This window comes from Macaca mulatta, chromosome 10 (genome assembly GCF_049350105.2).
Source record: "Macaca mulatta isolate MMU2019108-1 chromosome 10, T2T-MMU8v2.0, whole genome shotgun sequence".
Taxonomy (NCBI): domain Eukaryota; kingdom Metazoa; phylum Chordata; class Mammalia; order Primates; family Cercopithecidae; genus Macaca; species Macaca mulatta.
The window spans coordinates 86,069,035-86,096,476 of record NC_133415.1 but is presented as its reverse complement, the minus strand read 5'-3'; the positions used below and the strand labels follow the sequence as shown (position 1 = coordinate 86,096,476).

The 27,442-nt window shown below is 51.1% G+C and overlaps 1 protein-coding gene across 2 annotated transcripts; it reads right to left on the bottom strand.

The window, feature by feature from the left end:
- BPIFB1 (BPI fold containing family B member 1) lies at positions 1-27,442 on the bottom strand. Of its 2 annotated transcripts, none has more exon segments than NM_001243257.3 (16): positions 1-172; positions 2,772-2,848; positions 3,690-3,753; positions 5,187-5,232; positions 6,369-6,436; positions 7,342-7,500; positions 8,001-8,054; positions 9,330-9,509; positions 10,794-10,879; positions 12,982-13,045; positions 18,884-18,965; positions 19,772-19,921; positions 20,877-20,984; positions 21,966-22,107; positions 24,651-24,806; positions 27,279-27,404. In NM_001243257.3, coding segments are annotated over 15 exon segments (1,455 nt in total). In that variant the 5' UTR covers positions 24,766-24,806; positions 27,279-27,404; the 3' UTR covers positions 1-112.

Here is a 27,442-nt window from a genome sequence, read left to right as displayed (position 1 = left end):
TGCAGGCATCACAGGCAAGTGTTTATTGATTGCAGAGTGGGATGGTCTGTAGAGCTCACACCCACACTCCCAGCTGGGACCCAGCCTTCCCTGATGGCCGCCATCCAAGTCTTCACTGGGAGACAGTAGAGCTGGGTTTCCACAAGGAGGCTGGGGTAAGCACAAGGCCATCCTGGAATTGGAGGGGAAAAGTCAGAAAACAGGCTTCTTTAACCTCTTGCCTTGTGGTTTATGCTGGTTTTGTCCTCCGTAAGGTGACAGCTGTCACTGGGGGACCATGACCCTGAACCCACAAATACAGAATTCTTGGAAAGGTCAAGGGTGGAGGGTCTGTGTGTGAACATTAATGCCACACTGGGTCCTCATGTCATCTCCATTTTGCAGATGGGGGCACTGAGACTTGAAGGTGGCAATCCCCTTTCCAAAGTCACGCACTCAGTAGGTGGCAGAAGTGGGATTTGCACTCATCACCTGCCTTGATCACCCCCTGCTTTGGGCCCCTCCTCTGCATGACCTAATGACAGTAAGGTGCCCATCTCAGTTAGCAGGCATTTACTACACACCTACTGTGTGCAGCCACTGACCACAACGGAGGACAAAGGAGACAGAAACTCCTGCCTTCCTGGAGTTTCAGCTCTACTCTAGCGGGGGAGAGATGCCCCAGAGCCTGGCACACAGTGACTGTGGGCTGTTCTTTTCAAGGATAGTATTTGGGAGCGAGGGTGACACTGCCATAGTTCCTTTCCCCACCAGCAGATGCCATGGAGAGTCATTTGCTCACCAAGCATTTATTGAACACCTACTGTGTGCCAGGCCATGCCAAGCACTGGGGACAGAGGCATGGACAAGATGGACATGATCCCCGTCTTGAGCTGAGACCATCTGGCCACATGGTGTGTGTGTGTGTGTGTATATGCGTGTGTTGTGTGTGTGTGTGGTGTGTATGTGTGTGTGTGTGTATATGTGTATGTGTGTAGTATATGTGTGGTGTGTGTATGTGTGTATATGTGTATGTGTGTATATGTGTATGCATATGTGTATGTGTGCAGTGTATATGTGTGTGTGTATGTACGTGTATAGGTGTATAAAGGTGTGTGTATGTGTGTATGTATGTGTATAGGTATATAAAGGTGTGTGTTTGTATGTGTATGTGTGTGTATGTGTGCAGTGTATATGTGTGTATGTGTGTATGTATGTGTATAGGTGTATAAAGGTGTGTGTGTATGTGTAATGTGTACGTGTGTGTGTATGTGTATAGGTGTGTAAAGGGGCGTGTGTATGTGTGTGTGTATGTGTATAGGTGTGTAAAGGTGTGCGTGTGTGTATGTGTATGTGTGTGCAAGTGCATCTCAGGCCTATGAGGTACCTGCCCTGGATGCTGCCTCAGATCCTGGGCCTCCTTCCTCATCTTTCCTAGAACACCAACAATCCCTACCTCAAGGCCTTTGCACTTGACGTCTGATATGGTTTGGATCTGTGTCCCTGCCCAAATCTCATGTAGAACTGTGGCACCTGATGTTGGAGGTGGGGCCTAAGCTGACTGGATCATGGGGCTGGTTTCTCGTGAATGGTTTAGGGCCATCCCCTTGGTGCTGTTCTTGTGATGGTGAGTGTGTTCTCGTGAGATCTGGTTGTTTAAAAGTGTGTAGCGCCTCCCACCCTTTACTCCTGCTTGGGCCATGTGATGTGCGTGCTTGCACTTCGCCTTCCGCCGTGATTGCAAGTTTCCTGAGGCCTCCCCAGAAGCTGAGCAGATGCCAGCATCATGCTTCCTGTACAGCCTGCAGAACTGTGAGCCAATTAAACCTCTTTTCTTTATGAATTACCCAGTCTCAGGTATTTCCTTTCTTTTCTTTTTTTTTTTTGAGATGGAGTTTCCCTCTCGTTGCCCAGGCTGGTGTGCAATGGCACGATCTCAGCTCACTGCAACCTCTGCCTCCTGGGTTCAAGCAACTCTCCTGCCTCAGCCTCCCAAGTAGCTGGGATTACAGGTGCCTGCCATCATGCCCAGCTAATTTTTGTATTTTTAGTAGAGACTGGGTTTCCCCATGTTGGCCAGGCTGGTCTCTTAACGTTTGACCTCAGGCGATCCACCCACCTTGGACTCCCGAGGTGCTGGAATTACAGGCATGAGCCACTGAGCCTGGCCTCCGGTATTTCCTTATAGCAGTGCGAGAACGGCCTAATACCCTGTCCTTCTGACAGGACACTTCTCCCAGCTACCCACAGGGCTCACCCTTCACCTCCTCAGGCATTGGCTCAAATGTCACCTCCTCAGAGAGGCCCTCCCTGACCACCCCATCTGAAACAGCACCCCTCGCCTGACATCACTCTCTCCTCCTGAACCTGCTTTATTTTTCTTCTCAGCCTTCCTCCACTCAGCCTGATGTCATATCTTTAGACTTATGTATCTGCCTCTTCTGCTAGAAGGTAGGCTTGAAAAAGATGGGAGTGTTTTCCAATTGTTCATTTCAGTGGCCTCAAGCACTCAGAGGCATGCCTTGTGTATGGAAGACCCTCGAAAAATATTTACTGAATGAATGAATGACAAGGAGGTGGAAAAAGTATACTGACCGCAGGCTAGGAGGGTCCCATCCTCAGCACAGCCAACCTTCTCACTTGCAGATGAGGAGGTGAGGCCCTGAGAGGGGAAATGACTTGCCCAGGGTCACCTGCAGGTTGGGATTGGAGTACAGGCCCCACCTGCCAGACAGGGCTCTCAGTGGCTGTGCCCTCCCTGGGGCATGATGTTTAGGCCCACACCCACTCACCTTGGTCAGTGAGGACTCAGCTGCCTCGAATCCCAAGGCCTTCACCACTGACACTGGGACCCCAGATCTTAATTTGCCTGAAATAACAAACATGGTCAGAAACTGATGGGCCTGGGGTGAGACTGGGCAGCCAGGGGCAGGCTCAGGGTTCCTGAAGGGAAGCCCCAGCCTGGCAGGCCTGATCAGACAGCCCTCTATGCCTCTGTTCGCGTGTTCTCTGGCCCCAGCATCGACCCAGCCTCATCTACCCTCTCTTTGCCTCTGGCACTGGCTTCTGGCTCCTCACAAAATGCAATCCTCTCATTCTCTTACACTCTTGCTCAAGAACCATCAGGGGCTCCCATTATCGCCAGCAGAGGTTTCTATACTTTGAGATTTTCCAGTCTAATAAAATAAAGAAATTAAAAAGATGGAGCTGGTATAGGTTACAAACTCTTCCCCCCCCTCATTCAACCTGGGGCTGAATTAGAGTGTTGGGCACTGACTGTGCCAGACACCTCCTGATTTGTGCCTCTGAAGAAGGTACTTCTGTGTCCCCATTTTACAGATGGAGAAACTGAGGCTCAGAAGGATCGTGCAGCTTGACCAAGGCCAGGCACTAGCAAGACGGGGAACAGGGTCTGCTGAGGCACCTCCAGTTGTCTCTTTCACCTCTCTCGTTGCATTGTCTGCTTACACTTCTGTCTCCTTCCAGCCCTGCAAGGCTGGCACACTGCATGGTTCATCTTTACAAGCCCAGCCTCTGGCACTAGCAAAGGAATTGGGCTGAGAAGATTCTTGGGAGGAGGTGGCTTTTGAAGCAGGCTCTGAGGGATGGCTGGGAGATGAATGAAAAGGGCCCCATTCATGGAGATGAGGGCAGGGGAAGTAAAGCCAGGCCCTGGGGAGAGAGGGGGCACAGATGGCAGAGGTACGCACCATTCTGGTTTGGCAGCAGAACGGAGAGGATGATCTCAGTGATGATGTTTTTCAGAACGTCAGGCTGTGAGAGAGAGAAGGGGGACTGTCACCCTGGCTGAGAATCCGAAGTCCCCCCCCTCATTCTGCGTGGGTATGGCTCCTCCCCACGGGTGAAGGCGGCTGGTGGAGATGTAGGAATTCCAGGTCCCCTGCTGATCAGAGCTGTGGGAGCTCCTAGGGACCAGATGGGCTGGGGTGGGCACGAACTCAGCTGCCCCTGGGGCCTGGTAGATGAGGGGATTGGGGTGCATTGGAGGATGCGCCATCCTCAGGGCCCTACCACTCTGTTGCAGCCAAATTTGCCCTGAGGGAATTTTGCCCTGTATTGCCTGAGCTTCTGACTTCTGGAGGGAAGCCTGAAGTCCTGATTTGCATGTGGAACTCTCCCTATTTTAAAATACTAGGCCGGGCACGGTGGCTCAAGCCTGTAATCCCAGCACTTTGGGAGGCCGAGACGGGCGGATCACGAGGTCGGGAGATCGAGACCATCCTGGCTAACACGGTGAAACCCCGTCTCTACTAAAAAGTACAAAAAACTAGCCGGGCGAGGTGGCGGGCGCCTGTAGTCCCAGCTACTCGGGAGGCTGAGGCAGGAGAATGGCGTGAACCCGGGAGGCGGAGCTTGCAGTGAGCTGAGATCCGGCCACTGCACTCCAGCCTGGGCGACAGAGTGAGACTCCGTCTCAAAAAAAAAAAAAAAAAAAAAAAAAAAAAATACTAGTTGCCAGGCACGGTGGCTCACGCCTGTAATCCCAACACTTTGGGAGGCCAAGGTGGGCGGATCATGAGGTCAGGAGATCGAGACCATCCTGACTAACACAGTGAAATCCCGTCTCTACTAAAAATACAAAAAAATAGCCGGGCGTGGTGGTGGACACCTGTAGTCGCAGCTGCTTGGGAGGCTGAGGCAGGAGAATTGCTTGAACCCAGGAGGTGGAGGTTGCAGTGAGCCACTGCACTCCAGCCTGGGCGATAGAGTGAGACTCCATCTCAAAAAAAAAAAAAAAAAGTCAAAAACAGTGAAAAACAAGTCATAAAAACCAGAGAACACACGCTGGACTGAGGTCTCCGGTTTGGTCTAACTCCCAGCAGGCAGGGGCTGTCTAGGGCACTGAGGCGTGTCTGTGTACGCAGAATGAGACTGTGAGTCAAGGGCACTTGTGTTCTAATTCAGGATCAAAACTTCACTGAAAGAAAGTGTGTATCTGTGAGTGTATTTGTGTGTGCATGTGTGTGTTCTCAGCTGTGTCTGACACACAATGGGTTCTCTGTAAACAGAGAACTGTAAAACAGAAAACTCGAGCCAGGAAGTTGGACTTTGGTGGAGACTGACCAGCACCCCCTGGTGCTTCTGTGGGGACCTTGTTTGAAGCAAGTCCTGGGCAATATCTCTTTGGAGAGTGGACCGTTCCAGGCCATCCCCTGTGCCCTCAGGCACCACCTGTTAACACTTACTTGGAACCAGCCAATCCCAGAGTTCATCAGCTGGATCCGATCAGAACTGCAATGGAAGATGCCTGTGAGAGCGGCCCCTGGAGTCCCACTCATTCACCATCCACTCATTCAACGGCGATTTACTGAGCACCTGTTGTGTGCCAGGCACAGTGCGGGCTCTAGTGAACCACATAAAGTCCTTGCCTTGTGGAGCTTGCATTCTAACGGCAGAGGTGGGGTGGGGGGCATGGGGGAGGCACAGAAAACAAATAGCAGTCCAATAAGCAGAAAAATCAACCTGAGGGTCCGGGCGCGGTGGCTCACGCCTGTAATCCCAGCACTCTGGGAGGCCGAGGCGGGCGGATCACGAGGTCAGGAGATGGAGACCATCCTGGCTAACACGGTGAAACCCCGTCTCTACTAAAAATGCAAAAAATTAGCCGGGCGTGGCGGCGGGCGCCTGTAGTCCCAGCTACTTGGGAGGCTGAGGCAGGAGAATGGCGTGAACCTGGGAGGCGGAGGTTGCAGTGAGCAGAGATCACGCCACTGCACTCCAGCCTGGGCGACAGAGCGAGACTCCGTCTCAAAAAAAAAAAAAAAAAAAAAAATCAACCTCAGGAGTCAAGGCTGTGGTGGACAAGGAAGCCCAAACCCCTTCAAAGGGCGCCCCAATTCCTGGCTCCACAGTTTGTTGCTATGTAGGATTGTGGGCACAGGGCAGCCAGATAGTCTGATTTGATATGTTCACAACTCATTTATATTAAACAGTCCAGCCCTGTGTGGGCTGATCAAAACAGCCCTGGGCCTGACTTGTCCCCAGAGGCTCCAGCTGGCAGTCCCTGCACTCACTCTGGGGTCACAGGGAAGTGGTGAGGTGGGAGAACAGGCGGGGTGCAGGAGGCAGCTGGAGCCCTGCACTTCCGTTCCGGGTGACTGTCACTGCCACAGCCTGGGAGGTGTCCAGAGTGGGCTGCCTGCGGCCAGGGTTTGCCTGTGCTGTGGCTGCTGCAAAGCCTGCCTCATTTTCCTCCCCATTCCCTCACACGCAGTCCTTGTCAGCAGGAGCATCCAGGAGGGACCTCCCTGCCCGCCCTGGAGCTGCCTTCACCTGACAGCCACACAGTCAGTGTTTAAAGAAACCCATGGTTACTGGGTGGGACTCATTTCCATCAGCAGAATCTTCACGATGATTTGTGTGTTTACCTGATGTTATTCAAGTTGAGTATAAGCTCGTCACCTTTGGTGTAAAACTGAGCTTCCGAGCTGGCTTCCTGCAACAAGAGAAGATCAGGCCCCATGGCTCTTAATAGGACCCGAGTGTGGAGTTAGGGGTTATGCCAGGAGGCTCTGGGATCTGAATCTCAGTTCCTGGCTCTGTGACCTCGGCAAAGGGTTTGACCTTTCTGGGCCTCACTTTCCTCATCTGTTAAATGAGATAGTACTTGTACCCATGCCCCATTTCACAGATGACAATCTAGGCTTGCTGTAGGGAATGATAATAATGATGATGATGATGATGATGATGATGATGATGATGATGATGACGACAGCAGCCACTATGCATGGAGCCTGCACTCCCTTACCCTAGTGTGTAGGTGGCCCAGCTCAGGCAGTTTTCGTATTCCATTTTTTCTGGACACAATGATTGGCTCAAGAATGGGCAACTGACTCAGGCTCATTCGATGGGAGTCAGCCCTGAGATGCTGGAACTATTGGAAAGATAGATTCTTCCTGCTAGGACTGCCAAGCTGATAGGATAGGAGCCTAATGCAGCCTGGGCACTTCCGTGAGGGAATAGCTTGCCTGAGGGGAAGGCAGCACAGAGGAAAACAGGGCTGCTAGGTGGAAGAGAGGGGAATGAAGAGGATATTGTTTGAGCACCTGGGTCCAGCTATTCCTGAAGCCAAGAGCATCGAGACTTTTTAGTTACAGGAGCTAATACAATTCCTTTTATGCATATGAGTTGAGTTTCTGCCCAGAGATCCCTGACTAGTAAAGTCACAGGGTTAGAATTGGGCCCACAAAGCTCCTGGCTCTTGGTTCAGAGCTCCCTTTCCCCTGTCCCTGCTGAGTGATGAGAGTGGTGGCAATGTTTAACAAAGCAGGAGGGTGAACAGGAAAAGTGGACAGAAGGGTCCCCCTGGCTGCTGCCAACATGGCAGACAGCTGAACTCACGATGCCCAGGGTGAACAAAGGGCGGAGGGCTTCACTGGAGGCAAACACTTCCAGCACGATCAGCTGGGCCACCCTGGCGTGGCCTTGGTCTGTGAAAAACTCGGGAGTGTCCTGAGTTAGGATCTTCACGATCTGGGTAGATCCCAGCTTATCTGCAGCCTGGAAGGAGATCAGAGCCACAGGTGGCCTCCCAAGTGCCCACCACGGCCCACAGGCCCTGTGTGGCCTGGCCCTGCCTGCCTTCGTGGGCTCCCTGCTCCCTCTCGTGCTCCAGCCACTCTGTCCTTCTTGCAGATCCTTGAATGTTGTGTTGTTCTCCCTACCTGGCAGCCTTTGGTCTCCTGTTCTCTCTGTCTGGAATACCCTTCCCTTCAGGGAGCCCTCCCTGGTGTCCCAGACTATGTCAGGGGCCCAGAGTGTTCTCATGGCCCCTAGAACCTGTCCTGTGTTACTGCACCTGTCATGGAAACACTATCTGTGTGATGATTTGCTTCAGGTCAAACTGGCCTGCTAGACTGAAATCTCTGTGCGGACAGGGATGCGGTTTGAGCGTCCCAGTGCTGGAATGAAATGCTAGTCCCACCAGATTCTCCTCCCCAGAGGCCTGTGTCCAGACCACAGCAAACACCCATCAAGCTGTGGATGGCAAACGCACCGACCTTTTCATTGATCAGTCCGATGCTTGACTTCAGCCGACGGGCTATCTCAGGAAGCTGAGGGTGAGAGGAGCCAGAGAAGGTCAGCTGGAGGGCACAGGGAGGCACATCTCCTGCACCCCACTGCTGGGAGGAAGGTTTCCCAGGACCCCAGAAAAGCTGGGTGGGCCCAGTGACCCAAGCCATGTGTCTGTCATTGGTGGAAAAACAGCCCCTAGGTCAGCTTCTGTGGGGCACGGGGTCCTGCTGGGCTGGACTTCTACTGTGGGCTGGTGATGGCTGTGGGGCTGCAGGCAGCTTGCTGATCTCAGAGGACATAGAGAGGTGATTTCATTATCACTACAACCATGAATGGGCTAGTTGGTGACACTCCCTATTTCCCGCCATCCCAGTCCCCCAAGAGCTGGGTTATCAGTTGTCTGTCAGCTGCTCTGAAGTCCTGCTATCCTCCCATAACATTGGACCAACCCTTTCCCCCTCTGGACCTCAATTTCCCCATCAGTCACCCAGGAAGAGGTGGCACAACCTAGTTGACTGGTGGTGGTTATCTGCTGTGCCCTGTTTTTTTTTTTTTTTTTTTTTTTTTTTGAGACGGAGTCTCGATCTGTCGCCCAGGCTGGAGTGCAGTGGCGCGATCTCGGCTCACTGCAAGCTCCGCCTCCCGGGCCGACGCCATTCTCCTGCCTCAGCCTCCCGAGTAGCTGGGACCACAGGCGCCCGCCTCCGCGCCCAGCTAATTTTTTGTATTTTTAGTAGAGACGGGGTTTCCCCGTTTTAGCCAGGATGGTCTCGATCTCCTGACCTTGTGATCCACCCGCCTCAGCCTCCCAAAGTGCTGGGATTACAGACGTGAGCCACTGCGCCCGGCCTCTGCTGTGCCCTGTTAATAAGGATTCCAAGGTTGTGTCAGCATCCAGACTCAGTAGGAAGAACAGCCCTGATCGATTAGTGATGTCTGTCATGAGTGCCATAGTGGTGAGCAGTGGCACAGTCGCCATCCCTGGACTACTCACTATCTGAGATGTATTTATCAGCCCTGGACTACTGCGTATCTCAGATGCCTTTTGATTCCACATGACTGTTGTTTGGTAGAGGAAACAGGTGCATCAGATTCCAGAGGGCAGAACCATGACGGGCTGGATGTTACAGGGAGGATTTTCGGTTTAGAGCTATGTCAGAGGCAGGGTCTGTTAGGGGAGGGAGTGAGCTCTCCATTACTGGAAGGATTTAAACTGAGCCTGATGGGGGATTCCTGCTTAGGGGCACCCTGTGCAGGAAATTCCTATGATGCAGCCTGGGCGGCCCTATTCTCTGTCTTGTGCTGAGGCTTACCACAGAGTCCAACAGGACTATGAATTCTTCTGGAGGGAGCATAGCAGCCACTGCAGCTTTCACCACATCCTGACTCACAATGAAGCTGAATGGGGCGTTGTCCAGGGAGGGCACTGCCAGCGAAGCTGCAGAGTTATTGAACCACTTGGTCACCTTTCCCTGTGAGTCCAACAACTTGGCCTGAGGAGACAGAGCAGGGAGTGGCCTGAGAATTTTAATTCTGCAGCTTACCGAGTAACAACCTAGAAGGAAATGACACCGTTTAGCCTGTTTCCTTTTTTTGCATGTGTTGCCAGGAAGCTTAGCCTGGAACTCAGGTGCCTGGCAACATGTACTCCATCTTTGCCCCTCGGATAATCTCTGACTTCTATTTTTTATACTAGACATCTTAGTTTTTTTCCCATGCTTCAACTTCTCAGATACCTCCAACCCTTTGGATGGAGGGAAAATTAAAAACTGCAACAAAATGGATGAAACTATTTGATGCTGCGGTTTTCCAAAGGATCCACAGAAACTAGTCCAGGGGCCAGGCGTGGTGGCTCATGCTTGTAATCTTAGCACTTTGGGAGGCCGAAGTGGGAGGATCATTTGAGCCCAGGAGTAGGAGACCAGCCTGGGCAACATGGTGGAACTCCATCTCTACAAAAAACACAAAAAATTAGCTGGGTGTGGTGGCAAGTGCCTACAGTCCCAGCTACTCAGGAGGCTGAGGTGAGAGGATTGCTTGAGCCCAGGAGGTCAAGGCTGCAGTGAGCTGTGATGGCACCACTGCACTCCAGCCTGGGTGACAGAGTGAGACTCAGTCTCAAAAAAACAAAACAAAACAAACCTGGTCTGGGATTTATGCTACCAGGATGGTCTGGCCCTTCGGGGCATCCAGCCACAGCATGGCTGTGCAGCCCCACACGGGACAGGGAGCTGACTGTTACTGGGCGCTTCCCGTCTGCCAGGCATGGTGTGGTCTCATTTCATCCTCTCCTCAGTGGCCATTATTGCTGACATTTTGCAGACAAGGAAACTGAGGCTCAGGGAGGTGAAGGAACTTGCCCAAAGTCACACAGCCAGGGAGTCACGGAGCTGGGAGAGAAACTTAGGTCTGTGTTTCTTGGTCCTTGGCTTTTGTTTCAAGGTTGTCAGAGGTTTGGGGATTGGCAGGGACTTGCCTGAGAGAAAGGCTGAGGACCCAGTGTCCCCACTCGGGCCCCTGAGTGGGGAAACTGGGGGTGAGGGCAGATCTCCCGGGTGGAGGTTCTTTGGCTTTGGGGCTCTGCTGGGTGGCTTTTCTCCCCTAGCATGGCTTGCATGGGACGTATTCAGCCGGCAGTGATTTTTCTAGATCAGCCCGCGTGTCCTAATGGTGACCAGGATTTTCTCTCCTAATACAGGCCCATGCTATCTGACTCCTGGTGGTCAGAGAAGGGCAGTGATGTCCCCGCTTCACCCTCAAGGTCGTGGGACACTCACCCCCAGGTAGAGCTGAATGGTGTCGCCCTTGATGGCAGGAGACAGAAGGTCAAACTCCAGACGGTCAGTGCTGAGGGAAATGGGCACTGCTCAGGGACAAGAAGAAAGTTCTGTGAGGATGGAGGGCAGTACTGGAGGGGGAAATTGGGGGGCTGCTTCCAGGTGGGGCTGTACTGTTGCATGGGGGGCAGGTAGGGAGGAGCAGGTAATAATGATGTTGATAATATGATGCAAACAGTGATGACACTGACTGACATTTATCGAGCATCCACCAAGTGCCAGGCCTCTGCATGTCAGCTGGTTCATCTGCATGATAAGCTTAGGAAGTAGGTCTTATTATTACCCCCTTTTACAGATGCGGAAACCAAGGCTGAGGAAAGTGAAATGACCTGTTTAAAGCCATACTGCGGGAGCATGTGAACCCAGTCGGTTTTATGCCAAAGTCCCGGATTGGAACGAAACTGAACTATTGTTTGTAACTCCACCGCCCCTACCAGACTAAAAGCCGCGTCCCCGCACGCAGGAGGTTCTGGGTCTGGACACCCTATGAGCACCTGGATCTCAAGGAAGCTTAGGCTGGAAGTCAGAGGCCTGGTAACATCCACTCCGAAATCCAACTGGCTCCTCTGCTCCCCCGAAGATCTCGTGTTCGCGTCAGAATTCCCCACTTGGCCGCCAGGTGGCGGTGGCGAGTCACCTGACCCGGTGTATGGCCGAGGACGGCGAGTGCTGGAGGAGCCAGGGACCCGCCGCCTCCTGCTCCAGGGAGAGCTCCGGGCCCGTCCTCGGGACAGCGGAGGAGCCAGCTGGACTTCGGTTTGAGCCCCAGCGACCTTGGTTGGTCTCTTCTTGCCTCTGAAACTGTTTCCTCGTCTTAAAATGAGGGTATAGTGCCCGCCAGGGCAGCACATGTACTAAAATCGGAAGGACACAGAGAAGATGAGCATGACTCCTGTAAAAATTATTTTTAAAAAAGAAAAAAGGAAAGAAACGGCGGTAGAATAGTAATTCCTGCCTCATGTATAGAAGCGGCACCTAGTAACGGCTCAATCTGAATGACACCCGCTCGGAACTCGAGTCTTCCCCTATCACCAACTGCCTTGTGAGCTTGGACAGTGACTTAATTGCTGGGAGACTGTTTCATCACAGTGAAGCGGGGTCATGACTGCTACCTCGTGGAGTTGTCTGAGGAGTCAGTGAGACGTGCCTACAAAACACCCAGCGGGAGGGCGTGGCCCATGGCAGATGCCCTGTGGTGCTCAGTGCACGTTCCTCTCCCTTCTCCTCTCTGGTCGCCCTTGGAATGAGCCTCTTCTGATCCCAAACAGCAGTCGGTAGACTTTTATTCTTTCCTGCCAGTTTCCACTCTGGGGGCCTGAGCAAGACAGAGTTCTGACGTGGGGACAGGAGCCTGTATCCTCCCATATCTGCTACGCTGGGGGAGGGAGAAATGACTTCTTTCCATCTTCGCCCTTTGAATCATCTCTGATTTTTATTTTTTAAACCAGATATCTCAGTTTTTAACCCATGCTTTAACTTCTTAGATGCCTCAAACCCTTTGGATGGAGGAAAAATTTAAAACTGCAACGAGATGGATAGAAGTATTATTTGATGCTGCAGTTTTCCAAAGGATCTGTAAAAACTAGTCCAGGGTTGCGTGTGATGGCTCATGCTTGTAGTCTTAGCATCTTCTGTCTGTCCATCCATCCATCCATCCATCCATCCATCCGTCCATCCATCCATTTAGCATGCATTTGTAAGCGCTTCTCTGTGCCAGGAGGAACACCTGCTATGTGCCCGGAACTTTCTTTTGGACTTTCATTCCTCACTAACAATCCTATGATGTAGGGATGGTTAAGCCCCATTTTATGGATGAGAAAACCGAGGATGAGGAGGTAAAGTAGCTTTCCTAAAGTCATGGAGCAAGTCAGGGGCAGAGCTGGGAATTGAACTTGGGGCATCCGCTAGCCTGACAATCGCACACATAGTAGGAGCTCATGAAGTCCTAGTCATGGCGAATTTCTGTCTGCGCATCTTGGGCAGGGATCAACTGGTGCTTGTCTCACCTGCTGCTGGGCCTGAGTGGCAGCTCAGGCCTGGCTTGAGGAGGCCTTCCCTTGGTGGAGTCAGGGTCTGGAGGCCAGCTCCATAGTAAAGGAAAAAGTGGGAGAGAGAGCAGAGCACCTACCTTTCACCAGCTGCAGGAGGTCTGCATACATGCTATTGAAGGAAGCCTTGATCACAGGACACAGCTGCAACAGCATAAGCGAGGGGTTCCATCAGGGAGGGGCCAGAATGCGGCCCCACAGGAACCTGTGCCGGCCCACCTGGCCTGAGTCCTCCTGCTGTGCCCACGGCCAGCCAGTTTCCATCCATGGGTTGAGGACTCATTTGTACGTTCACCCCAGCCTGCAGGGCCAGCTGGGACCTTTTACAGTGGTTCGTCCCTTGCCCTGCGCCCAGGGTGAGCTTGGCCTGCCAGAAGCCCTCCCTTTCTGACTCCTTGTCTTGCTCACAAGAGTCTGTGTTTTCCATGAGAGTGAAATGGAGGCCGGGTGCAATGGCTCATGCCTGTAATCCCAGCACTTTGGGAGGCCAAGGTGGGTGGATCGCTTGAGGCCAGGAATTTGAGACCAGCCTGGCCAACATGGTGAAACCTCATCTCTACTAATGATACAAAAAGCCAGGCATGGTGATGCACTCCTGTAATCCCAGCTACTTGGTTGGCTGAAGCACGAGAATTGCTTGAACCTGGGAGGTGGAGGTTGCAGTGAGCTGGGATCGCGTCACTGCACTCCAGCCTGGGTGACAGAGCAAAACTCTGCTTTAAAAGAAAAAAAAAAAAGAGTCAAATGGAGAATTTGTTTATTCGTACAGCAAGTTGCTACTGAGTTCTTTCCACATGTCAAACTCTAGAACAGAGGCCAGCAAGGCAGACCTGACCAGACTCCTGGGCAATCTCTTTGTGCCCTTTGTGGCTTTCTAGCCCAACACATCCCTTTGCTCACCGGGCACTTCTCTTCCTAAAATTGCCAGCAGTCCTCAACAGGGGACGATTTTGTCCCCAAGGAGACATTTCAAAATTTCTTTTTTTTCTTTTTTTTTTTTTTTGAGACGGAGTCTGGCTCTGTCACCCAGGCTGGAGTGCAGTGGCGCGATCTCGGCTCACTGCAAGCTCCGCCTCCCGGGTTTACGCCATTCTCCTGCCTCAGCCTCCCGAGTAGCTGGGACTACAGGCGCCCGCCACCTCGCCCAGCTAGTTTTTTGTATTTTTTAGTAGAGACGGGGTTTCACCGTGTTAGCCAGGATGGTCTCGATCTCCTGACCTCGTGATCCGCCCGTCTCGGCCTCCCAAAGTGCTGGGATTACAGGCTTGAGCCACCGCGCCCGGCCGACATTTCAAAATTTCTAGAGACATTTTTAGTTGTCACAACTTGGAAGGGATGAGGGTGTTACTGGCATCTAGTGGGTGGAGGCCAGGGATGCAGCTAAACATCCTACTGTGCACAGGACAGCCCCGACAAAGAATTCTCCAGCCCAAAATGTCAGTAGTGCCAAGGTTGAGAAACTCTGACCTCACCTAACGCTGACCTGAGCTGTTCTGCTTAGGGAGAAGGTCAAACATTTGACTCACTTTTCAGGGCAGTGCTCTAAGATTATTGAGGACATTTTTTGTCTTGTTGACCACCCCTTAATACTCTCGAGGAATGACAATGCATTTGAGAAATGTTAACTCTTATGAATAACCATTCCCTGCTCCTGGCTGCATTGCCAATCTGGAGCCCAGAGACAATGGAAGACTCTTGGCTCAGAGACTCCCAGCAGGCACTGCCAGCGGAGCCTGTTTCTCACTGGAAAGGTTTCCCGGGGAACCTCTGCATTTTATCCCACAATTCCCCATCCTTCATTTTTATCAGCAGGTCTCAACCCTGGCTACACAGTAGAGTCCTCTGGGATACTAGGACCCACCCAGACCAGTTACTTCCAAATCTGGGGTAGGGCCTAGCCATTAGTATTTTTTAAAGGCTTCTGAAGTTGTGATGGCTCTGATGTACAACCAGGGTTGAGATCCATGGATTTACACTGAAAAAGATTTCAACATTTTCCCTCCCTCCCTCCCTCCCTCCCCCCCTCCCCCCTCCCTCCCTCCTTCCCTCCCTCCCTTCCTTCCTTCCTTCCTTCCTTCCTTCTTTCCTTCCTTGCCTTCTTTCCCTTCTTTCTTTCCTTCCTTCCTTCCCTTTTTTCCTTCCTTCCTTCCTTTCCTTCCTTCCTTCCCTTCTTTCTTTCCTTCCTTCCTTCCCTTCTTTCTTTCCTTCCTTCCCTCTTTCTCCTTCCTTCCTTCCCTTCTTTCCTTCCTTCCTTCCTTCCTTCCTTCCTTCTTTCCTTTCCTCCCTCCCTTCTTCCCTTCCTCCCTTCCTCCTTTCCTTCCTTCTTTCTTCCTTTCTTTGAGTCTCACTCCGTCACCCAGGCTGGAGTGCAGTGGCGCAATCTCGGCTCACTGCAACCTCCACCTCCTGGGTTCAAGCTATTCTCCTGCCTCATCCTCCCCAATTCTCCTGCCCCATCCTCCTGAGTAACTGGGATTACAGGCGCCCACCACCACGTACAGCTAATTTTTGTATTTTTAGTAGAGATGGGGTTTCACCATGTTGGCCAGGCTGGTCTTGAGCTCCTGATCTCAGGTGATCCTCCTGCCTTGGCCTCCCAAAGTGCTGGGATTACAGGAGTGAGCCACCAAGACCAGCCTAGCCAGATTTTTTTCATGCATCTTATGGAATACTCACAATTATATAAAGCAAGTCATTACATCATCCCCATTTTATTTTTTTATTTTTAACTACTATTATTATTTTTTGAGATAGAGTTTCTCTCTGTCGCCCAGGCTGGAGTGCAGTGGCGTTATCTCAGCTCACTGCAACCTCTGCCTCCTGGGTTCAAGTGATTCTTCTGCCTCAGCCTCCCAAGTAGTTGGAATTACAGGCACACACCACTGTGCCCAGCTAATTTTTGTATTTTTAGTAGAAATGGGGTTTCGCCATGTTGGCCAGGCTGGTCTCAAATTCCTGACCTCAGTTGATCTACTGGCCTTGGCCTCCCAAAGTGCTGGGATTACAGATGTGAGCCACTGCGTCTGGTCTCAACATTTTCTAAATGAACTCCTACCAGACGCTCACCTCTCAAACGTACTGTGCCTTTTCTCTTCATGCCAAATAAAATATTCCTAAGACCATCATATCAAATCCAGTGAGTGCAGTGGATTTGCTGATGATGAATGGGATGCCGGCTTTCTCACTCTGTTCTTCCTGCTGAGCTTTTCACCATTAAAGACAGATACTGTGCAAGGAGCATTGTGTAATTCTAAGTTTTTGTCATCTTTTCTAGTGGAAAATATATTTTTAACTATTAAAGTGTGATGCCAAATAAAATATGGTTTTGCTGGAGGCTGGGAAGAAAATTTACAGCTGGGTCCTACTTTATGAAATTCCTACCTTAAAACAGATAAATAACATTATTCGAAGAAAAAAACAAAATTTTCTTTCTTACATAAAAAAATTCCAATTTTATGAAATTTTTCACTTTTGGATTCCCTTTAAAAAACTCCATGGATATGTACCTTTGCTAACAGGTCAGAGTCTCAACATTCTAACTCTAACAAGCCATTGTCTTGCACTCTGATATCACACAATTCATTATATTCATTGTTCATTATATTCATTATATCACACAATTCATTAATTCATTATATTCACTTCCTCCCTTCTTATCTCTTCTCTCTCTGTCTCTCCCCATTCTCTTCCAAAAAAGTACTGGAGAAAGGTAGCTTGAATTGGGCTGAATCAACATTGCTTCTGAAATTCACCTTTTAAGATCTTATTTGAGCTTTATTTAGTTTTTGATTATTCACCTATTTTTCCCTGGCCTCTTTAATATGTAGATATTTCGACTATTAAAATAATGGATCTTCCTTTGACTATACATGCTACTCTTAAGCTTTGCTAGTGCAGAAGCAGAAGTTGAAAATCATAACTCCAGCTTAATAGAGAAACAAACGTAATCGTATATTGTACAGTTGATGTATATTTCACAAAATGGAGATTAAATGATTTACTGTATTTTTCTTGAAGGTAAGGACATGGAAACCAATTTGGAGAAAAATAAAAATCTCCATTTTTTTTAAAGCACTCTTAATAAAATCACATTGTTTGTATAAAGCATTGTGTTATTTATTTGTTTAGTTTTTGAGACAGGGTCTTGCTGTGTTGCCCAGGCTGGAGTGCAGTGGCACAATTATGACTCACTGCAGCCTCAACCTCCTAGGCTCAAGTGATCCTCCTGCCTCAGCCCCCCGAGTAGCTGGGACCACAGGGACACACCATCATGCCCAGCTATTCTAATGTTTTATTTTTTGTAGAGATGGGGTTTCTCTATATTTTCCAGGCAAGTCTCAAACTCCTGGGCTCAAGTGATCCTTCTGCCTCGACCTCCCCAAGTGCTGAGATTACAGGCGTAAGCCTCTGGCCCTGGCCTAAAATACTGTTTTAAATATTGCTACTGTCATTTTAAAGAACTCTTAATAAAATCACATTATTTTAAAAAGGATTTCCTGGAATGTTTTTGTAAATTATTAAATACAATGTACCTATTTGATAATTACAAGTATTGTATAATGACTTCAAAACATAGATCTGATTTAAAGGCTGACACCAAGAACAGCCTCTTAAAAATACTAGTGCATGTGGATGGAGGTGGGAAGGCAATCTGCAAAAGATCAAAGTGCTCCTGGATGAAAGTAAAAGGATTATGGATATTTTTTCACCAATTTTTTTTTTTAATTATTGCATCATCTTTTCAAAGAAAAAAGTCGCCAGGCACTGTGGCTCATGCCTATAATCCCAGCACTTTGGGAAGCTGAGGCAGGCTGATCACCTGAGGTCAGGAGTTTGAGACCAGCCTGGCCAACATGGCGAAAACGCTGTCTTTACTAAAAATATAAAAATTAGCCATGCCTGGTGGTGCTCGTTTGTAATCCCAGCCACTTGGGAGGCTGAGGCATGAGAATTGCTTGAACCCAGGAGGCGGAGTTTGCAGTGAGCTGAGATGGCGCCACTGGACTCCCACCTGGGCAACAGAGCAAGAGCCTGTTTCAGAACAAACAAACAAAAACAAAAATCAAACAAAAAAGTCTTATTACAAGAAATATTAGCTATTTGACAAGGTGTTTTGACCCTAGATGGGGTGGCCCATTGTTAGGATCACATCTTGGAATTTACAGTGGAAATCACTGGTCAATGTGGATGAATTCAATTTACAAAGTTTTAGTATACCTGTGACAAATAGGGGCAACTATCACCTGTGTTTACTGACTCAGAAAAAAAATCCAAAAGGACCTGGTGGGTGGTGCAGCCCTGAAGACCATAGCCAGATTGATGTGTGACTGTGCCATGCTAGAGCCAGCTCGTACTAGCTTTTGAGAACCAACTGTTAAATTTTCACAAATTTCTGAGCTGGGTGCTAAGCCCAGACATTGTTACAAATTAAATATATAAACACAATTAAATAAATTATGTTAAAACAAATTTAATAAAGCTCAAAATGCATTGCTTCCTAATTATTTTGCTGTATTTTACTACTATCTATTACTCCTGAGGTCATGTTTATGTATCTGTTTAGTGGAAATATACGGTCGTGTGCTATTGTACATCTTTTGCCAACTCTGTTCAGTGACATCACACTGGTCGCCTAAAATTGGCCCCGAAGGGAGTATTTCCACCAGGGAAATCCGCAAAAGCTACAAATCAGGGTTGCCTTCCCTCAACAACCCCTCCAGAGACAACTATTAAAAATTTATCAGCACGTCACTGTTCAAGGGCTCCTGGCTGACTTTTAGCAGTCCCATGACCTTGACCTCAACTGTCTGCCTGGGTCAATGGCCCACCCCACTCCATGACTCTTTGCTATCCTGCCCCCGATAATTCTTTCAGCAAAGCCCACCCAAGGAGACTCCCGTTAATTAGCACCAGCTTGCAGTTCCACCCAAGCCCTACAGGGGCGCAATGTCCACAGGCCAGAGAGGCCCTGATTCCACTCACCTGGTTTTTCACTAGATTCGGCAGGGCTGGCACCAGAAGGTTCATGACCTCCTTAGCTAAGGTGTTCACCAGGAAGGAGAACCTTTCAGGGAAGAGAGCATGAGAGACATTAGGCAGGTGAGAGATGATCACCCCCTCCCCTATTTTACAGAGGGAGAAGCTGAGTCTAGGTGAGGAAGGAACCTGCCCAAGGTCACAGGACGTGTCAGAGATGGGGCTGGGCTGGGAGTAGCCCCTGAGCCAGGTGTAGGCAGCAGCAAAGAGTTATCAGAAAGCAGCAGCTGGGTGTTGTCATTGGAACTGTATGCTGGGTACTGGGATAATGGGAGCTGGCATTTGCTCCCTGTCCTCCTGCTAAGAAGGGAAGGGGGGGCGCCATGTTTTTGGGCACCACCATGCCCGTGCACTGTTCTGAGTGCTTGATGGCTGTTGCCTGATCAGTTTTCTCACCACTGCCTGGAAGGTGTCATTACCTGCACTTTACAGGTGAGCAAAGTGAGACACAGTGCGGCCACTTGGCCACCATCACCCGGAGAGCAAATGAAGAGAATGCATTGGCCTGACCCAACGACTTTGTTTTTGCCCCTGGCTCCACCTACACCTGCCCTGGGTGTTTGGAGTGGCTTCTAGGCCTCCACCTTCAAAGATTTGCCCCACCTTCTGGTGTCATGCCTGAAACCCACCATTGTTGCTTCCGACCTTGAGGTCCTGAACTTCCCTTGGCATCACAGATTCCTTGGAAGGAGCCCCAGATCAGGAATCAGGAGAGGATAAGCCCCTTTCTCTCTCTAGGCCTCAGTGTTCTCCATTTGTAAAATGGGGGAAGTCCACCGCCTGGCGTTCCTTCCGGACAGAATGGGAGCCCGGGTGGCGGCCAGTGACACTCACTTATGCAGCAGTTGGACGCGCAGGCTCTCATCGCTGGTGGCACAGTCACTGAGGACCAGGCGGGTGGGGCCACTTGCACTGGTGTCCATGCGGACGATGGCTTGGGCCTCAGTCTCCATGTGGAATTCCACGATGGTCTTGACCAGGGGCCTGGCGGGTGGAGGCACCTGACCATGTGAGCACCAGGCAAGCTCGGGCTGGAGCACCCCTGCCATCCATCTCTGTCTTCCAGTCCTCACCTCCTTTCTCAGTCTCCTTTGCTGGTTTCTCCTCATCTCCACCCAGCTTCACCCCAGCATGTCCCAGGCTCAGTTTTCAGATTCCTCATTGGTTGAAACCTCTTTCATCTGCTGATAACTTCCAAACATACCCCCAGCCCCCTACTCCGATGTCTCATGGGCTTCTCAAGTTTAGCGCATGCAACACTGGACTGGCTCTTCCCCAGACCTGCTCCTCTCATGGCCTTGCCTGTCTTGGTTACTGACCAGTCCATCCTGCCAGTGGTGTAGGCAGAACTCTTGGGGTCATCCTTGACTTCCCTCTCTCTCCCCCCGCATACGCACACATACTCAGTTTCCCGGGATATCCTGGTGTCTCCACCTACCTCCAAAACATATCCAGAATCCAATCAACTTCTCAGCACCTCCCTGCCCCAAACCCTGGTCTAAGCCATCATTGTCTCTCCTGAATTGTTGCAGTAGCTTTGGGATAGTCTTCCTGTCTCCACTCTTGCCCCCAGAAAGTCTTTTTTCCCCACAGCAGCCAGGAGTCTTTAAAAATGTTAAAGCACAGCATATCCCTCCTCTGCTCAGAATCCTCCCTGGCTCCCGTCTTACTGAGCAAAAGCCAAGTCCTTATCTTCTCCCAAGAGGCCTTGCATGATCTGGCCTCGGCTGCCTGCTGGCCTCATCTCCCACCATGCCCCCTCTCTCTTTCCCGTCTTTGCCTTTATTTGAGCAAGGCAAGTACACTGCTGCCACAGGGCCTCTGCACTTGCTCTTCTCTCTGCTCGGAGCTCTCTTTTCCAGACGTCTGCATGGTGGGGGAGGGGGAACGAGCAGATGAGCCTATCAATCCTACTGTACTTGATGGAGGGGTCACTCACGTGTTGAATCCGGCCACCATGTCCAGGGGGATCTTGACTAGCAGCTCCTTGTCATTGGCCGAGGGCTTCACCTGCAGCTGGAGGATGTTAGCTGTGGTGACCTTGAGCCTGGATGGGGTTTAGGAGAGATCAGAATCATGCCTCCCACTCATTGTTCCCAAACTCACTCCCTCTCTATCTTTCCTGTCTTCCTGGGGTGCCTAGAGAGCAGCGAGACCCTAGTCCTGCCCACTGACTCTTCTCCAGATGGTCTTGCCTCCATCCCTCCCCTCCAGTCCTGCTCACAATGCTATCGTGGTGCCTTCTCTTCTAGGTGGTGACTCCCAGCTCCTTGAGCTGACTCATAAGACCCTCTGTGACCTGACCCTGCTGATCCCTTACTCCTAGCCTTGAGGTTTGAGCTCTAGCCATTCTGACCGACTGTCACTTCTCCATGCCTTTGCCCAGGCTGATTTCTCTACCTGGATGCCATTTGCTGCTTGCCTCCTGGTGAGTGTTGAGTCATCGGCTCAACTGTCACCTCCAGTGAGAAACATCACCTCATCCCTTCCCTGTGCCACCCCAGACAACCTTGCTGTTTTTTTTTTTTTTTTTTTTTGAGACAGAGTCTCGCTCTTGTCGCCCAGGCTGGAGTGCAATGGTGCCATCTTGACTCACTGCAACTTCCACTTCCCAGGTTCAAGCGATTGTTCTGCCTCAACCTCCTGAGTAGCCAGGATTACAGGCTTCGCCACCATGTCTGGCTAATTTTTGTATTTTTAGTAGAGATGGGGTTTTGCCACATTGGCCAGGCTGGTCTCGAACTCCTAACCTCAGGTGATCTGCCCACCTTGGCCTCCCAAAGTGCTGGCATTATAGGCTTGAGCCACCGTCCCTGGCTTTGCTCTGGGGTTGTTGTATTAGGGGTTCCTGCATCACTGTCTTATGGTTCTTGTTAACTATTCTGGGAGCTGCTTGAAGGAGGGGCTTTGTTTAATCTATTCTTTGTGATCTGACACAGGTCGATGCTTGCAGACTGGTTGACTGAGCATGCAGAGTGTGTCCCAGGCAGAAAGGGGCTAGCTCCTGGTGTGGTCCCGCTCCACTCACCAGATGACGTACTTCAGGATCGTGTTCACCACGCTGCCCAGCACAGGGATGCCTCCGGCTGGCTGTTCCCGTATGGTACCGAGCAGTGGCAGCTGCTGCAGGATGCTGGTGGCGTTGTGGTCCTTCAGCTCCTGTGTCAGCTCTGGAGGCAGACCCCAGAGATTAGGGCTCAGGAGGAGGGGCAAGAAGGAAGGCTTGGTGGGGGCTCCAGGCTGGGGAGGGGTATCACTCGACGCTGCCTGAGGTAAGGCGAGGGTGTAGCCATCTCTACTATGGTAGAGGTCAGGACCAGCCTGCCAGTCCCCACCGTGTAGATGTAGCCTTGAGGACAGTAGCCCAGATGGGTCATTTTCACATCAGGAGTGAGGCTGGGACCATTCACACCCCTGAGCATTGCCAGCCTCTGTGGGGATTGTTGGCCACTACACCCAGCACCTGGACCTGCACTCATCCCCTTAGCCAGTTGCAAGCACTTCTAGAGCCAAGAGGCAGGGAACCCTCAAAACTCTGTTTGGGGCTGTTTTGCTGCCAAAGCACACTTGTTAACAATTGTCTGGCATTCATATCCTATAGATATGTGGTCCAAAAAGCCTCAGGTGCTGAGCAGAGGAAGGAGGAGCCAGGACAGAGGCATAGGGGTTCAGGAGCCCTGGGTTCTTGTCCCAGCCAACTTTTTGTGAGCAGCTGGAGCCCATCTGGCTCCTCTGCAGAGCAGGTCAGAAGTGCTGGAGAGCTGATGCCCCAGGAGGAGACTTCAGCCAGTGATAGGTGAGAGTTGGTGTATCAATACCTCAGCTCCCTCACCCCTTAGGCAGGATGGCTCAGATGTGTGTCCCTCATTGTGTATCAGAGCTCCTGTGTTATAGCCTCTCAGCTGCAAATCCACCCACTTTGCCTGCTCTGTGATAATGGAACTGGGCCCTGTGAATATTTCTTTTTTGCCATTTGGCACAGTGTTAACCCCTTTCAGTGGAGACTCTGGAGGGGCATGGGGGAGGAAGGGGATTCCCTTCATGGCCCTGGCGTGCTCCTCTTGCCAGGTTCCTATGGTGTCACTGCTCAGTGGCTGTTGCTGAGTGACTTCTGCAGGCACCCTGGCTAGCTTCTAGGCGGTTCCCCAGAGATAGCTTCCCTGTGAGTTAACAGCAGCCCCCTTCCTCCAGGGGCAGCTTCCCAGAGAATTTTATCAGCTCCCTGGCAGATAGTTTTCCACCCACTAGCCTCAGTTTGCCAACTGTGGACAAGCTCTGGGACAAGGCAGCAAACTTCTCCACCACACAGTGGACTTTAACCACACCCTCTACAATGAGGGCTGGGGAGGACTCTCTACCTCTGAGCTTGCTTTGTCCTTGGCTAGCCCCTCCATCCCTAGGTTATCCTTTAGAGCTCTCTTTTCCCTCTTAGCCAATTCCCCATTCCTCCAATCCCCTGGTAATACTTCTTTACATTAAACTTACCTGTTGGGATTACTGTGTGGTTTCTGTCTTGTGATTGGCCCTAACAGATGCAGTTGCTAGGCAGGACTGAGCTCCAGTCACCACAGTGGTAACTGGCTTGGACATGCACCCCTCATGGGATGCCTTCCCTTCCCTGCCTTGCCTCCCCACACTCCTGTAGGTGTTTCTGGGATCACCTTCAAAACCAACCACTTGTACACAATTCCTTTTAGGAGAGCCTAAAGCATGGTTGTTCCTCTCTAAGTTCCTTCTGGCTGAAATTCCACACGCTTGAGCTTCACGGTGTGGATCCGGGCCACCTCTGCTTCCCTCCAACCTCTCAGAGCTCTCTGCTTCCTGTCCTTACTTGGGAATCCATCCTCTGGCTACGGAGCCTGTTGGTCCCACAGGACCTGCCCCTGCCCCTCTGGCCATGACCCAGGCCCCTAGTCCCCCCAAACGCAGGGGTCTGGTCCTCTAAGTGCTCGGTGGCCTCCAGAGCTGACAGGTGACAGATGAGACTTTAGAGCAGTGGTTCTCCACTGGGATGATTTTGTCCCCTAAGAGACATTTGTCAATGTCTGGAGACCTTTTTGGTTGTCACAGTTGGGTGGGGGATGCTGTTAAACATCCTAAAGTGACCAGGACACCCCCCATAATAAATAGTTGTTTGGCCCACAGCGTCAGAAGTGCTGAGGTTGAGAAGCATGGCCATAGCATTCATAAAGCTCTAGTCAATTCCAGTGACCCAGTGAGGAAGGCCCTCTTATTTGTGTCCCGAGGAGGAAGCTGAGACTCAGGGACTGGCCCAGTGCCCCAGAGCTGGAGAGTGATACACTGTGCCTGGGACCCAGGCTGCCACACTTGCAGTCAAGGGTCTCTGCTCTGGGGAGGAGGAGCACACTGGGTCTAACTAAGAGGGGGTGCTCTGACGATGAGATTTTAGGTGAGGAAAGTGGGAGAGGCAGCTGCATCACTGCACACAGTGGCCGCACGCCCCTTCTGCAGGCTGTGGAAACTCAGGGTTTTTGGAATTGTGGAATTTAAGAAGGGGTTCTTGGAATCGTGGACTCTTGAGATCACAGACTCTCCAGACCTTTACAACTCACCGCTCATGTTCACCCACATCCTGGGATCTCGGCCATGCCTTGCATACCCCCCGTGATGAGGAACTCTCTCCCTCCTTTGGGAAGCGGCTCCACCTACCCCCTTGTGTTTTGGCAGCCAGGTCCAGAGGGACAAAACTTACTTTCTTTGATGACTTTTGGTCCGAGGACGAGAACTGCAGTGGGGCTGAGGGTGGCTTGGATCAAGGTGGTTGCCAGCAAACCACAGAGAAGGGTGAAGGTCCACGGGCCGGCCATCTTCCCGGGTGTCAGAGAGGAGCAAGTGCTGGATGCCAGACCTGGGGTGAGCACAGAGGACCGTGAGGGAGAGAGGCCAAGGGCAGGCCCATGATTCATGCCCAGTGACCGGGGGCACGGTGTCCAGGAGAGGCTGTTTAGTGCAGTGTTTAACTGCCTGGGCTAGTTGTGCGGACTTAGGCAATCAACATAACCTCTTTGTGCCTCAGTTTTCTTATCGCAAAAATGGGGATAATGACCCCAACTTCACAGAGTTGAGGGATTAAATGAGTTAATATCTGGAAATCATTTAGCACAGTGTCTTTCACATGGTAAGCACTTGGAATGTATTAGCCATTTTCTTACAGAAAATCCAGCAACAATACTGAGAACAAAGAAATTCTGCTTCCTGTGTCCACCACACCTCAGTCTGACACTTAAAACCCTCTATGGTTCACCCTCCGCTGACCTCACCTCCTGCTTTCTCTCCCGTTGTTCTAGCAAGTTCCAAGCAGTTGGAAGGTCTCAGAACATACTCCGCTCTCTCCTGCGTCTGTGCCTTTGCTCTTGCTGTTCCTTGCTTCCTGGAATGCTTTTCTCCTCCCATATCTCCCTGATGAACTCCTATTCATCCTTTGAAACCCTGCCAAGATTTTTCACTTTCCCTGTAAAGCTTCCCCTGTCCTGCAGACAGGGACCCTGGACCACACTTGGAGAAATGTTATCCTGGGGCCCAGGACATGAAGGTTGGAGGCAGGAAGGCAATGAGGAGCCAGGTAGGACTCAAAGTTGTGAAAAAGCTGTTTGCTTAATCTGCAATACTAAGGGGGTTGGAGAGGGACTGGATGGCTTCTTGGAGCCAGGGAAAGAAAGTCAGAGAGAGAGAGACAGAGAGAGAGAGAGAGAGAGAGAGAGAGAGAGAGAAAGGGCCCTGTGGCTCATGCCAGGGAGAGGAGATTGGGGGTATTCTGGCCCCTTGGCTGCTCTGTCCCCTCCCTCCACAGGGGTGGGGCATCAACACCTGTAACCCAGTCCCAAGTTCTCCAGCTCGCACCCTGGCTCTGCCTGCCAGCCCCCCATGGAAGCGCCTGCCCCTGTGGACTGTCTGCTTGGAGGGAGGGGAGACACTGCAGAGATATGAAGCCCTCGCTTGGTTTAGCATGTGGGTTTCTCATTGCCAAAGACAAATGTGGCATCCGGATGACATGTGTCTCCTGTGCCCTGGAGCAGTGTGAGCTCTTCTGAGACCCTTGCAATAACGATTCAGCTTCTGCCTCCCTGACCAAGCTGTGAGCTCTGGGAGGGAGGCCTGGGTCTGCTTGCTCCCTGCTGTGCCTCTGGCATCCAGTATAGTGTTCGTCATAGAGCAGGTGCTTAATAAATGGCTGCTGAATAAATACATAGCCTCTGGAAGTCCCGAAAGAATTGGAAATCTGAGCCTGCTAAGCTGAAAAGGTTAGTGTTAGGAGGCCTGAGGGTGGAGAGGAAAATATTATTGGCTTGGCAGCCAGATGAACCCTAGTTGGAGGCCGGCCTCTACCACTTGCTCTGTGATCTTCGACAAGTGACTTACCCTTTCTGAGCTTCCGTTTTCCCATCTGTAAAATGGGGAATAATTACAGTACTTATGTCACATGCTTTTTGGGAAGATTAAATGAGACAATCTATTTGTGGCCTGGCATGGTCAAGTGTTCAGTAAATAGTAGCTTCCACGATGATGATGACAGGTATTATTACTAATGTTGGAGTCAGAAGGAGACATCTTACAGCCAAAGCCAGAAGACAGAGCTGAACCCCCACATCCAGGCGCCCCCGTGGCCTCACTCCATATTTTTCTTGCAAATACCTTGACTCTGTCTGTCCTGCATTATCTGTACACACTGCTCAGTCCTCTTGGGATCAGAGGAACCCAGGGACCCACGAGGATGGTAGCATCCCCGTTTCCCTCCTGTGGAAAAGCCTCTCCTCCCCCAGATCCAGGCACCACACACGCCCCTGTCATATGGCACCTGCTCTCCCGGCCTTTGCTTCTGTTGTTCCCCTTCGTGGACTATCTCACTCTCTTCCTTTGCCCAATCACCTTCTACTCGGCTTTGCAACCAACACATCACCTCTTCCAGGAACCCTTCTTTGACTGTCCTCCACTCCCATGTCGCTGGGTCTTCCTTGGGCACCACATTGTCCTACACTGAGAGTTCTTTGAGGGACAGAGTCTGCGTCTCATGCTTCTTTTGTCCCAGCACCACCACAGCACAGCTGGGCACAGAGCAACAGGTATGTGCAGAGTGGGTTTATGTCACTAGGACGAGATCAGGAAAAGACTCAGCCAGCCCCATCCCTTCGTCACTGCCCTTTGGTCCTCCGGGTGAGGGAGCTGGGCATCTCTCTACACCCAGCCCTGACCCTCAGCAGATCCTGAATCACCGAGGGCCCTTCACTGAGGGCGAGCCTCCCCTGTGCTCCTGACCTGACCCCAACAGGTGTCTCTAGCTCAGAACCTTCCTGGCAACTTCGGCTTTCAACCCCTTCCCTACTGTTACCTGGGCACGCTGGAGTCCTCGGCCCGCTCCTCTCCTCTCCCAGGAGTTGGGTCTGGAAGTCCAACCTTATATCCTGCACACCCCAGCACAGGCTTTGTCTTTGGGCAGAGGCCTCAGACCGGGCCAAGGTCTCCAAGGTAAATATTTGTGGCTTCGGG

Bases quoted from the DNA above. Each gene is read 5' to 3' on its own strand.
- BPIFB1 (XM_015149070.3), bottom strand. From the start codon at position 24,765: ATGGCCGGCCCGTGGACCTTCACCCTTCTCTGTGGTTTGCTGGCAACC. The intron at 13,046-18,883 runs GTGAGTGGAATC...ATGCTGTTGCAG, and splicing joins CGAATCTAGTGAAAAACCAG to CTGTGTCCTGTGATCAAGGC. The intron at 3,754-5,186 runs GTAAGTGTTAAC...TCTCTCTCACAG, and splicing joins CTGGGATTGGCTGGTTCCAA to CCTGACGTTCTGAAAAACAT.